The 12,991-nt window shown below is 40.1% G+C and overlaps 1 protein-coding gene across 1 annotated transcript; it reads right to left on the bottom strand.

The window, feature by feature from the left end:
- Window positions 1–6,280: 6,280 nt before the first annotated feature.
- On the bottom strand, window positions 6,281–6,723 carry LOC133730680 (non-specific lipid-transfer protein AP10-like). The gene is made up of 2 exons (XM_062158229.1): window positions 6,413–6,723; window positions 6,281–6,296 (listed from the first exon to the last, which is right to left on the bottom strand). Exons 1-2 carry the CDS (start codon window positions 6,721–6,723, stop codon window positions 6,281–6,283), a joined length of 327 nt encoding a protein of 108 aa, XP_062014213.1.
- Between the last annotated feature and the right edge of the window lie 6,268 nt (window positions 6,724–12,991).

The following is a 12,991-nucleotide window of genomic DNA, read 5'->3' as shown; positions in this document are numbered from 1 at the left end:
TTACCTTTCTTCAACAGAGGCGTGAAGGCCTTGATCACAGCAGCTAAACTAGGTATGAAGTAAGACAACCTCCCTAAGAAACTCTTCAATTCTTTCTGACTTGAGGGTGGTGGAAGAGATGCAATGGCCCAGATCTTGCTGGGATCAACATCAATGCCTCAACTATGCACCACAAAACCAAGAAACTTCGCTGAAGACACCCCAAATCCACATTTTTTTGGATTCATCTTCAGTTTATATTCTCTGCATCTTTGTAGTACTTTCCTCAAGGTACCCCAATGCTCACTTCTAGTCTTAGATTTTACCACCAGATCATCGACATAATGCTCACTTCTTTTCCCATCATGTCATGAAACACTGCTGTCATTGCCCTTTGGTAAGTGGCGCCAGCGTTTTTCAAGCCAAATGGCATGACCGTATAGTAGAAATTTCCATATGGTGTGAGAAAAGCTGTCTTTTCGGCGTCTCTGGTGGCCATTTTAATTTGGTTGTAGCAGCTGAAGCCATCCATGAATGAAAGCATACCATGGCCTGAGGTCGAATCTATGAGAACATCCATGTTTGGCAATGGGAATTCATCTTTGGGACACGCTTTATTCAAATCCCTGAAGTCAACACAAACTCGTATCTGACCATTCTTTTTCTTCACAGGGACAATATTTGCCAGCCAAGTAGGGTGCTTGATTGGCTTGATGAAACCAGAAGCCAAGAGTTTCTCGACTTCGTGCTTGATTTGCTACTCATCGTTAGGATGATAGTTTCTTCTCGACTGCACCACCGGTTTTGCTCCTAACTGCACATTCAGAGTGTGACACACCAGATTTGGGTCTAATCCTGGCATGTCCTCATAACTCCAAGCAAAAATGTCTTTATGCTCCTTCAATAAAGAAATGAGGCAACTTCTTTCTTCGGGTGACAAATGGGTGGAAATGGAAACATTTTTCTGTACTGCGGGATCATCGCTCAAGTTGACTTCTTCCATTTCCTCTGCCATAGCAGCACTTCCGTCCTGCATACATTTTGGTGCTGGCATCGCCTTTTGAAGGGGAAATTTCTCAGGTACCATGGAAGCCCCTTCTGCCTCTTGAACTTGATCACACTCCATGTCACCTGCTGATTTGGGGCCCTCCCATAATGAATGGTTAGGCCCCGCAACCCGTTATAAGCGATATATGGTGCAGCCATCTGGCAGCACCACTCGAGAGCATTGAGGGTGCTGTTCTTGAGCATAGGTGCTTTGTTGCCTCACCAACATTGCAAGCTCTTTGTTGCTGAAATCTTGAATGTCAAGCCATGAAGGTAAAGGAGTGCCTGCTGCTTTGGACGGATTGCCTCCTTCTCCGTCAGTGAATTCATCATAAAATTGTGCCTCAGCATGATGACTTTCTGACAGGTGGAACGGTACTTGATTTCCTGGCAGCCTAACAGGTTTGAGTCCAATCCTCCCCTTAACACACTGGTGGTAAGTCGAAGGTACGAGCTTATGCTTGTTCAACCATGGGCGTCCCAGCAGAGCATGGTAACTCGTGTCAGCATCAACAACATAGAATTTGGTAAGAGACTGAATTGGTCCGACCTTGAGGTTTAGTAGTATGTACCCTACAGCCTGCTCACTTCCATTTGCAAATTCGGTAATTACCATGTTTGCCTTCACAATTTCAGTCAGAGGAAATCCAGCGGCATTAAGCACTTGGAGAGATATAATGTTCAAGGAAGACCCTGTGTCTACCAAGGCTCTTCTCACAATTACACCATTGACTTGTGCTTCCAAATAGAGTGGTCTCTGGTGATCTGGGTAAGAAACTTCCATATCTTTGTCGGTAAACACAATAGCATTGTCACCTTCGAGTAAGCTCCTGCCCCTTTGTGTCTCAGTCCCGGCAGCAAAACATTGTGGGCCAAATGCTTCAGATACGTTCATCAGGGCTTCAGCAGCAGCTTTCCTAGCTTGAGGCCCGTACTCTAGTTGATCAAAGAGTGACTTGAACTTGGGATTTTGCTGAAGAACTTGTGCAGCAGTAGGCTTATTACGCTGCATCACATCAGTTTCCACAATGTCTTCTTCTACCTCAGTCACATGATAGACCTGATCCATCGTGTTCACAAAACTTTGACCACCATTAGTTCTCATTCGGCCCTCCATAGTTGAGCTGCACTCATCATGGGAGAACCATGGATTATCATAACCATATGCCCTGAAGTATTGTTGCCAAGAAGCCTGGTCAATGGGGCCTTGATATTTGCTTAATGCCCAAGATCCATTATCCTAATCCATGGTGTCATCTCCTACGCTAGTGATGACAGTACACCCCTTTTCCATGCCGTTTCGGCAATGGATCATCATCTATAGCTTGCTTCTTTGATGGGAGCTCGAGAGTACCTTCATCAATCTTTGCATGAAGGATCGTTCGCAAGGTTTGACAAGCAGGGGCAGGATGTCTCACTATCTGGTGATAACGGCAGTAGCGTGGATTTTTCTTATCTTCCCTGGTGGGGGGCTTTTCCCGTTGCACAGGCTCGATCACTCCATCAGCAAACAATGTATCAAGAATACATGAAGTTCTTCATCAGTACAAGGGACTGCCGGGACAGTTCCAGACCTTTCCTTCCTCTTCAAATATCTTTCATCCACCATTAGAGCTTGATGTGCATCCCTCTGAGTTGTGTCTTTTTTGTCTCTCCAACTCCTCTGACTTGTGGTGGTCTTAACAGACATGCTTGTTTTCTTCACAGCTTCAATTAATCTGGAAAATTGAGTAATGCCGATGTTCTCCAAATAAACTCTGTATTCGGGTAGGATATTGCTGATGCAGATTTCCACCAAGGACTCTTCATCCTTCTCATCATAGCAATCCAAAGCTAAATCACGAAAGTGACGAACAAAATCCACCAGGTTTTCTCCCGTTTTTTGACGAGTGTTGTTCAGTCGTGCAATGGTCACCCTTTCCTCATATTGGAAATATTTTCTACAAAACTTGCCTGCCATTTCTTCCCAGCTTCGAATGGAACCAGGAGCTAGGGTGGTGTACCAAGTATATGCACGATCAGTGAGGGTTTTGGAAAATTCCCTCAGCCTGAGATTATGATTGCTAGCATGAGGGCCGAGAGCGTCGATAAATCGACTAATATGCTCTTTTGGGCTGCCCTTTCTCCCATAAAAAAGAGTAAAAGTGGGTGTTTCATAATTTTTGGGATAAGACAAATACATTATGCTTGAAGGATAAGGGGGTTGAGGAGCATACTTCCAGTCTTCGGAGCCACGGCGCAATTCTTTTTCCAGCATGGCAACAACATCATCCTGGGTAACAAAAGAAGGTGCCTTCTGATTGTCAGATGCTCTTGCAGCAGAATCCTCATGGGAAACCCTAAGCACAGTTTAAAAAGAACCCAGATCGAACTCTAATTGTTGAATAAAACAAAAATATAACAGAAAAAAAAAACGCTCCTCATAGAGAAGCGGTGGAAGTGGGTTTCATTGGGTTTGGGGAGAGTGAGAACTCATCAAGGAGATAAGGATGGAGGAGAAGGAAACCCTCTAGCCCATTCTAGAGAGAAAGAAAGAAACTAAGAAAAATATATAGAAAAAAATGAGAAGGAGATAAAGAGAGAGAGAGCTTTTGCTTTTGGGGTGGGATCGGTTGAATATTAGATAGAGATATATATATATATATATATATATATATATATATATAGATCCTATCCAGAGCGGAGCTCCGCTTTGACATTAACGTGTGAAGTTCGAGTTTTGGGTCACTTTTCGGTCACATATCCACATCTCGACCGTTCAGGTTTTAGGTACTAACGTATAGATTATCTCTGCAAATTTTCAGCCAAATTGATTATCGTTAAGGCATTGATAACTGCCTTAAAGCTAGTACGGTTCAGGTTGACAGATTCAGTCCGTCCATTGGTTTAAGCGAGTTAGATACCTTAACGATCATCAATTTGCCTATACGTTAGCACCTAAAAACTGAACTGTCGAGATGTGGATATATGACCGAAAAGTGACCCAAAACTCGAACTTCACACGTTAATTTCAAAGCGGAGCTCCGCTCTGGATATGATATGTATATATATATATAGGACTAAATACTCGTTACTCCTCATACTATTCCCTGAAAAACAGTTTGGTCCCTCGCCTTTTAAATTAAACTGAATAGTCCTTATTCTCTCTAATTCTCATATAACAAGTCCAAAATGATCTGAAATGACTATTATGCCCCTCATTTTCTTTTTTTATTATTATTTTTATTTTTTTCTCTATTTTTTAAAATTTTTCTCCCTTTTTTTTTAATACTCTCTCTCTCTCCCCCTCTCCCTCTCTCTCTCTCTCTCTCTCCAATCTCGACAAGCTGCTCCTGAAATCGGCTCCACCCCAACCTCCCCAACTCGACTGGCAACCCGTGATTTCTCTCCCTCTCTCCTGGCCGCACGGTCTCTCTCTCTCTCCCCCAACCTCTCTTCTTCTTCTCTTCCTCTGCCATCATCGAAGTCCACCACTTCCGGCTACCATCTCACAGCACCACCATCACCAGTCGAATCCAGACCGAAACCAGAGCCAATCACGACCATACGTCGATCCCGGTCCCCACACGCACACCGCAAGCTCCAGCGCCACTGCTCCTCACCCTTCATCTTCTCCAGTGCTCCGATCATCATACCAGAACTCATCACTTCCTTCACTCAATTCCAACACCACGGCCGGTGGATCAATCACTCTTCCTCCATCTTTATTCTCCAAAACCTCCCTGAAATACTCACTGAAAACCCTACAATTCTCATCCAAAACCCTCTCGTAGCTACTCTCCATCTCCTTCAGCCCCGCCGTCTGGTTCCCACTCATCTTCGACAACGAATTCGACCCCGCGCGGAAAAGCCACTGACATGTCGTTGATCGGAACGTCGTCGTTTTCGTAGTTGACATTTGGGGACAGCGACGGCAGAATCTGCGATCGCCGGCGATTGTACCACTGGAGAACCAGGACCAGGTGGACGAGGAAGAGCTCCTCGAACAGCACCGGAGCCAATTCCGTCTGGGCGAGCGCCTGCTCGGATCGGAAGATCTCAGGGATGCAGACGGCGGCGTCGATCGAGCGGCAGCAGAAGCCGTAGATGAGGGAGAGGAGGATGGCAGAGAGGGATTGGATTGCCTCCGCTTGGGGTAGAGAGAGAGTATAAAAATAGAGACAAAAATAAAAATAATAATAAAAAGAGAAAATGAGGGGCATAATAGTCATTTCAGATCATTTTGGACCTGTTATATGAGAATTAGAGAGAATAAGGACTATTCAGTTTAATTTAAAAGGCGAAGGACCAAACTGTTTTTCAGGGAAAAGTATGAGGAGTAACGAGTATTTAGTCAATATATATATATATATATATATATATATATATAGAGAGAGAGAGAGAGAGAGAGAGAGAGAGAGAGAGAGAGAGAGAGAGAGAGAGAGAGAGAGAGAGAGAGAGAGAGAGAGAGAGAGAGAGAGAGATCTGCAAATGATGTGCCGAGAAATCCAAGAAGGCCGAGAAGCCTAAAGAGAAATCAAAGGAGGCTGAGAAGCCTAAAGAGATTTTGGATGAAATTTGGGTTAGAAAAGAGTCAGGGTTAATTTAGGAATTTTACCTTTCATGTGGAGCCCACCGGAGCTGAGTTGGCATGCCACATCAGTGGGTTAACGGCTCCATTTAACGGTCGATTGACGGCATGACTTATTGGACAAGAATTGATAGTGCAGGGGTGTATTTGATGAAATTAGAAGTTCAGGGACTGAATTGATGTTGAACCCGAATCACAGGGTAGTAACCAGTATTTAGCCCTTTTTTTTATTGGTTAAATCAACAATTGCGATTAGTCTTCTGTGAGCCAAACTCATAACCTTGCACTTATGCAGGGACACTTGTGCTACTAGACCAAATGATACTTGCATAGAAAAGGTATCTACAATTTCTTTTTTGTTAGGATTCATCTTATTGACTAGGAACTGCTCCTCTTGGTCAGATATTTGCCAAGATATAGCCAGCTGATAGCCTTAAAAGATGGCCATCATTAAATTAAAGCAAAATCACCAAAAAGAAACCATGTTTGGAGAAGTAATTAATTTATATTAATCCATAATAAATGCCAGTACATCACACAAATTTTAGAGGCGCAATACAAAGCACTAGTTTCTTGCATCACAAATTGTCTGTGGCTGTGGGCGGGCACTAGGTTGTGTGATGTAGATAATCTTTCTTCTCCAAATTTTATTTTTCCATCATTCCCGCCTTTGATTAGATCTCTTTAAAACAAAGAAATCCTGCATATCGCAATAGTAAAACAGATATACATTAATTGGGCTAGCTTCACAACATATATGTCTGTGTGCGTACAAATAACAAAGATATCATATTGGAGAGATAAGAGGGTGATTACTTGCTACAGTCGATGCTGGGGTCAAGCGGAACAGGAACGGAGACTTGGCAGAACTGAGGAAGCTGCTTAAGTTTTTTAGGATCAATTGACATGCTAGCAGCAGCTTGCTTAAAGCATTCGCAGAGGCTCCTGCGAATCTCGGTGGTGGTAGCCTGAGCGGTAACATTTTGAACACCCTTACAACAGAAAACGCTAGGGGTTGGCGGGCCAGAGCTCTCCAAGTAAGGCTTACATGGCATCAAAACAAGCAAGGCAGTTTGGCATGTGATATCCCCATTTGGAGGAGAAGCATTAAGGACAATGGCAGTCATCGCCAACGCGAAAGCGAAGAGGGAAGCCACTTTGTTCTCCATACCCACAACAAATGAAGATAGCTAGATAGAAATGGAGATATAGAATATGAATGAGTTATCTAGCTTTGGATGGGAACCTGAAGTGTGGTTTAGGAGCATAGAGGTATGCTTCTTTTATAGGGGGTCACTGATGTTCTTATTGAAAATGATTAAATTGTAATTTTGTGCAATTTGAAAATTTGATTCTACCTGAGGATGTGATTTGGCTCTCATTTTAAAATTACTCTTACCTAAAAAGAGCATAGAGGTGTGTTTTTATTTTTTTTATATATAGTGGCCACTGGTGTTCTTATGGGAACTCATTAAATTGTAATTTTGTGCAGTTTGAAATTTTGATTCTATCTGAGGACATGATTTGTGCCTCTTTTATAGCGGGTCACTAGTGCTCTTATGAGAACTCAATAAATTGTAATTTTGTGCAGTTTAAAAACTGACTGTTATATTGAAATTTGAGAAAAATACACATAACACTATGGGCGCTATTAGAATCCTTGGGTGGTTTAACTCTTTAAAAATTAGTTTTGCAGTTTAGAGTTTTGATTCTGCCTGAGGGAATTTTTATCCTATCTAAGGTTAGCTAATCTTAATCTTATTATGTTGTTTTTATATTAAATGATAAATTAAAATGAAACATAGTGTCCATTCTCAAAAAAAAAATGAAACATAGTGTCATATGGTGTTTATAATTTACTTTTTTTTTTTTTTGAAATAATGGTAATTCCATTGATAATAGCGCATGCCAAGAAGGTCATTACATACCCATCCGCTGACACATAACAATGGTCAGGCAAGACTTCGTGGAGGAGCCACAGTGATACATAGGATAGACCAACTATATTTGAACTTATCGCTCACATAACAGCGAGCCTATAAGCTATGAAAAAACATAGCACATAGACAAGTTAAAACAAAACACTCGTTAGGTTCCTAATACAAGGGAACTAATTGTAATTAGATAAAAGCTAAAAACATAGGTTTGGGGCAAGAGCCAAAACCCTAGCCCAAAGTAGTAATGGACGAGAGCAGAACCCAGCCCAATATTTTGTGGCCCAATAGGGTAGTCCAGCAAGGAAATTGCACCAGGCCCATCAATTCGGTACGGTCCAGTCCACCTTTGCCTCCCCTCCCCCGACGTACGTGCATCACCGTCCGGCCAAGTTCCTGTTGACACACATCACCCGGCCTGCGTCGTCTCGATCGCCCTACCACGCCATCATCCCGGCGATCCAAGCCTTCCCGAGCTACGCTGCCGTGACGTACACCAGCACAGAAAAACAATCTGGATCAAGGCCTCGAATTTCCACCGCCATCGATCAATATCCATGGCAACGCCGATCCAAGAACCCAACACAAATCGCCACCGAACAGTAACGCATGAACTCCGCCGTCGCCAACCTCCCAGCCGAAACCTTATGACAAAACCGGAGCAAATCCTCCGACTGAGTCCTATGGGCATTAGATCTCCCGTCCGGCAGCAAACCCCATGACTGAGGCAAGGCCGGAGGCCCACCCCATGTCCGGGCGCCGCCGGACGAGAATGAGAATTCGAACGGCGTAGGCCTTAGGGTTTCCCGAGGTGAGAGAGAATACGACAATAAACTCCTAATTATTGTGTTTATAATTTACTTAATCAAGAAGAAACTATTTTATATTTTATTGTAATTTTCTTAAAACAAAAAAGATACACGAGATCAAACATGTATACATCCCCCCTGATTAATACAATCATGGAACTTCGGATAATTTAAGCAAACCAATGCTTTTCACATGCTGCTCAAATGTGTACTTAGGCAATGACTTAGTAAATAAATCTGCCACATTGTCCTCAGATCTAACTTGATTCACTTTGATCTTGAGGAGAGTTTGTTGTTGCTAATTAAAAAAAAAAAAAAAAAAATTAGGCCATATATGCTTGGTGTTATTGCCTTTGATGAAACCTTGACACAGAACAATTTTTATTTTGTCAGGCCCTGATTTTCAAGCACAATTAATAAACAATTTAAATAAAGGATGAAATTCAGTTTACCCCCCTGAGGTTTGGGGGTAATTTCATGTTAGTCCCTGTCCTTTCAATTTAATCAGTTTACCCATCAAGCTTGTCAATTCTCCTCAACTGTGTCCATTCCATCCAATTTGGACGTTAAGTCTGACTTTTGAGAGCTAAAATGGTCATTTCAAGACAAAAAAAAAAAACTAAAAAAAAAAAGGAATTTTTTTATTTTTATTTTTTCTGTTTTTTCTGTTTTTTTATTTTTTTTTTCTGTTTTTTCATTATTTATTTTTTTTTATTTTGTCTTCAACCTATACACCACAAGTTATAATAGGTTTATAAGAACAAAAAGATACTCTAGGTGGTTCAAAGCCGCTCACTGATCTACGATATTTGTGATATATCTCCGATAAAGTGAAGAATTTTAGGAGATACCCCAATAAAGTGAAGAAATATCTGTAAAAAATGATTTTACACTTTGTCTATAAATATCTGTAAAAAATGATTTTACACAGATATTTCTTCATGATTTTACACTTTATCTGTAAATATCTGTAAAAAATAATTTTACACAGACATTTATTCACTTTATTGGGGATATATCCTAAAATTCTTCTCTTTATCGGAAATATATCATAAATATCGTAGATCAGCGAGCGACTTTCAACCACCTAGAGTATTTTTTTGTTTTTATAAACCTATTATAACTTGTGGTGTATAGGTTGAAGACAAAATTTATATAAAAAAAAAATGGAAAAAAAAAATTTTAAATGAAAAAAAAAAAAATATTCCTTTTTTTTTTTATAGTTTTTTTTTTGTCTTGAAATGACCATTTTAGCCCTCAAAAGTCAAACTTAACGGTCCAAATTGAATGGAATAGTAGAAATTGGACACGGCTGATTGAAATTGGAAAGATTGGGGGGTAAACTGATTAAATTGAAAGGACAGGGACTAACATGAAATTACCCCCAAACCTTAGGGGGGTAAACTGAATTTAATCCTTAAATAAATACAAAATATACAGGGTGTGATAGTTCAGACATCAACACTAAATGTCTGTAACATTTTTCTTCTTAAAAGAAGTACAAGATATTGTCTAGAACCCAAAATGTCAATACAGACTCGTTCTTTAGAGTCATATATAACATTACCATAGTTTATGAATTAAGTTGTGTTAACAAATTAATAAGTAAATGCTCCCTCAGAGCTTACTACAAAACGGAAGTCTAAATAAAGTCAAGCAACAAAATTAGCTTCCGAACACCTACTGTAACGATTGCACGAACCCTACTTCAGCCACGATTATCCTGACCTGCAGGATCAACCCCTACACTATTGAATAGTGCACTGGGTTGCAACAACAAACCTGGTAAGCCTTTGACAGCTCGTATGAGTAAGCTCCAGCAAACAAAATAGTATACCAAAATAGTAAAATTAAACAAATCAAACAAAATAGTAACCTCTACATAAGATTTAGTTCAGGTGATTACATGAAGACAAAACAAAGAAAGACAATCCCTGCGTATAATTTAGTTCAGGCGACTATATGAAATAAAGCAAAACAGAAAAAGATAATCCTTGCGTATGATTTAGTTTAGGAGACTATATGCAAATGAAAATGCATAAATAACACGTATAATAACATCACTCAACAATATAATTTACACTTAAAGAAAAACGAATCACTAAAACGCTCATGATAATCATCAATCACCTCTTAACAAAATCAGAAATTTTAATCATAATCACCACTTTGTTTATCACCACCTTGGTTATACTACACGAAATCGCACACATTTAAAAGAAATCACAATCATAACCATACAAATTTCACACCCAACTAAACATTCCCAGAACTATGTATATCACGTAAATACACACACACACACACGAGTCATCCACTCAGGGATGCCACTAATACCAACTTTAATTTTCACAAATTACCCTAATTGAAAATTATTTTATAACAAACATCCTTTTAACTTACTCATTAACTGTTGACGATCAAGTTCATATATTTCAAAACAAATATTACTTGTGACAAATATGATTTTACAGCTAATCAATTAATTCTAATAACAAGAACATAACTAATTTATCACTCAAAAATATCGTGAGATTTATTCACCTAAAAATCCAGCTATGTCTTCAACGAAACAGTAAGATTTACATAACACTCTTTGTCAAGCACCTAAGGAAAATAAGGTCACAACTCAGCACATCGAATCACAAAGCAATTTAAAGTTTGAACACGAACTTAGAGCAAAACTGAAGATTATGCTAATCGAGGCAAAAAAAACTTCATCCGAGACCATCTAAGGTCACTGTAACACTTCTAGCATCAATATGTTAAAACAACAAGTCGATCCAATGGTCGGATCCTCACGAATTGAAACCGAATGAACCGAAACTATGGAAAACCCTAACATAATCAAACGATCTCCAAAAATTATAAATCATATATCAAAATGCTCGTATCGATGAGTAAATGATAATGAAGTAAGAAATTGTCCTAAAGGTGGCCAGACGCGTCGCCACGCCCTGCAACAAGTGGCTGTGCATGAGCTACACGCGCCGCCTGACCGACACCAGAATCTGGAGGATCAACTCCCACGAACCTGTAGAGTACATCATATAGACCAGCTTTCGTACCTGGGACTAAGGCTAACTCGGCCTAAATCGACCTAAATCGAGCTCGAAAATACTCACCGTTGAACTTCAAATCGTGATTCTAACCACAGTACTTTGAATCGAGCTTCAAGGCTTGTATGGATGTGATCTGGAGGAGAAAAGCCTCAAAATTTGGTAACTTCCAAACCCAGCCGTCGTCTGAATCGAAGAATCCAATCGGGTCTGCCATTGCTATTTTTTTCCTCTTCAATCGGTCTTCTATGGTGGTTTATGGGGAAAGTGAACTACTAGGGGAGGACAGAGAGGCAACTGTGAGTGGTTTTAGGCCAGTGGCGCTGCTGGAGACGGCCGGAAAGTGAAACTGAAACGGGGTCAGGTCGGGAATAAAGCTGAGAGAGAGTTTCCAAAAATAACAAGTTAGGTAATTAAGAGAAAATATCTGGAATTTTTCTATTTACAGGGAAATTTCCGAAAATAGAAAGTTTTCCATTGACCATAACATTCTCGTACGAACTCTGGTTTACCCGTGCCGCATGTCCACGAACTCGTATCGACGCGCTTTACAACTTCCGTGAAGAAAGCTTTAGAGAAACTCAATGAATAAAAAGTCAACCCTTTGACCCTCGAAAATAAAACGTTTCGAAAATTTATTCGTCCGAAACACTTTCACTACATCCCTGAACCTCTTAATCATGCTAACAACCCATTAATAATTCCCGAAAAATCATCATAAATTAATAATGAATTCCCGGGTATTACTTAATTTTTAATTTTTTTTTATTTATAAAAAACAGATCATGTTTATTGATTATCAAAGCCATAATGACATATATATCAATTTCGAGACTCATACCCATATTTATGAGGGAGAAGCAACTACACAAACTCACAAATACCACTTATTCAGACATGATAGCTCGCATTGAATCAAGCGTCTTACAAAAGAATATCGTAACTACTTAAATGATACGTGATTCAAAACAATTGAACTATAAGTTCACCTAGCTAGAGACCTCAATTGGTGTACAAAAATACAAGTAAATTACAATGAATTTGCCATAAACATAGCCAAAAAAGAGTCGCAAAATGCCATTAACCAAACTCAAACCCAAGCCAACAAACTATAGCCTTGCAGCTGGGATTGGGTAGGCCATAATATCAAAATCATGGCCGAACAACCCAAACCCATTCTTCTATTCCTTATCCTTGAATATGATTAGAGATTAAACTCTCGTTGGTTGATACACCACCAAAACTTAGAATTGCGTACGCTCATATCTTCAATACCTGGGTCTCAAACCAAATACTCCACCAACCGCGTGCAACATTGCTACTCACTCAACCACGCCACACACGACTTTAAACATTAGATGATCGAGATTGAGGTCCACTGCCTACTGCTACCAACAATCAACACACTGTGATCAATGACCAGGAAACCATGGTCTTAGATAAACCTAATCCCCTTAATCCTTGCTGCAACCTCTTCCAACATATTATGATCAAGATCTGCCATCACGTACCTAGATCCTAAATTTTGACCGGATCCCATTATCAAAGTTGCACATCAAATAGCAATCATCCACATCCTTGCCAATAAATAGC

The sequence above is a fragment of the Rosa rugosa genome, chromosome 2 (genome assembly GCF_958449725.1).
Source record: "Rosa rugosa chromosome 2, drRosRugo1.1, whole genome shotgun sequence".
Classification (NCBI taxonomy): Eukaryota; Viridiplantae; Streptophyta; class Magnoliopsida; order Rosales; family Rosaceae; genus Rosa; species Rosa rugosa.
This window is presented reverse-complemented; position numbering and strand designations above follow the sequence as displayed.

Coding starts and splice junctions, on each gene's coding strand:
- LOC133730680 (XM_062158229.1), bottom strand. CDS start 6,723: ATGACTGCCATTGTCCTTAATGCTTCTCCTCCAAATGGGGATATCACA.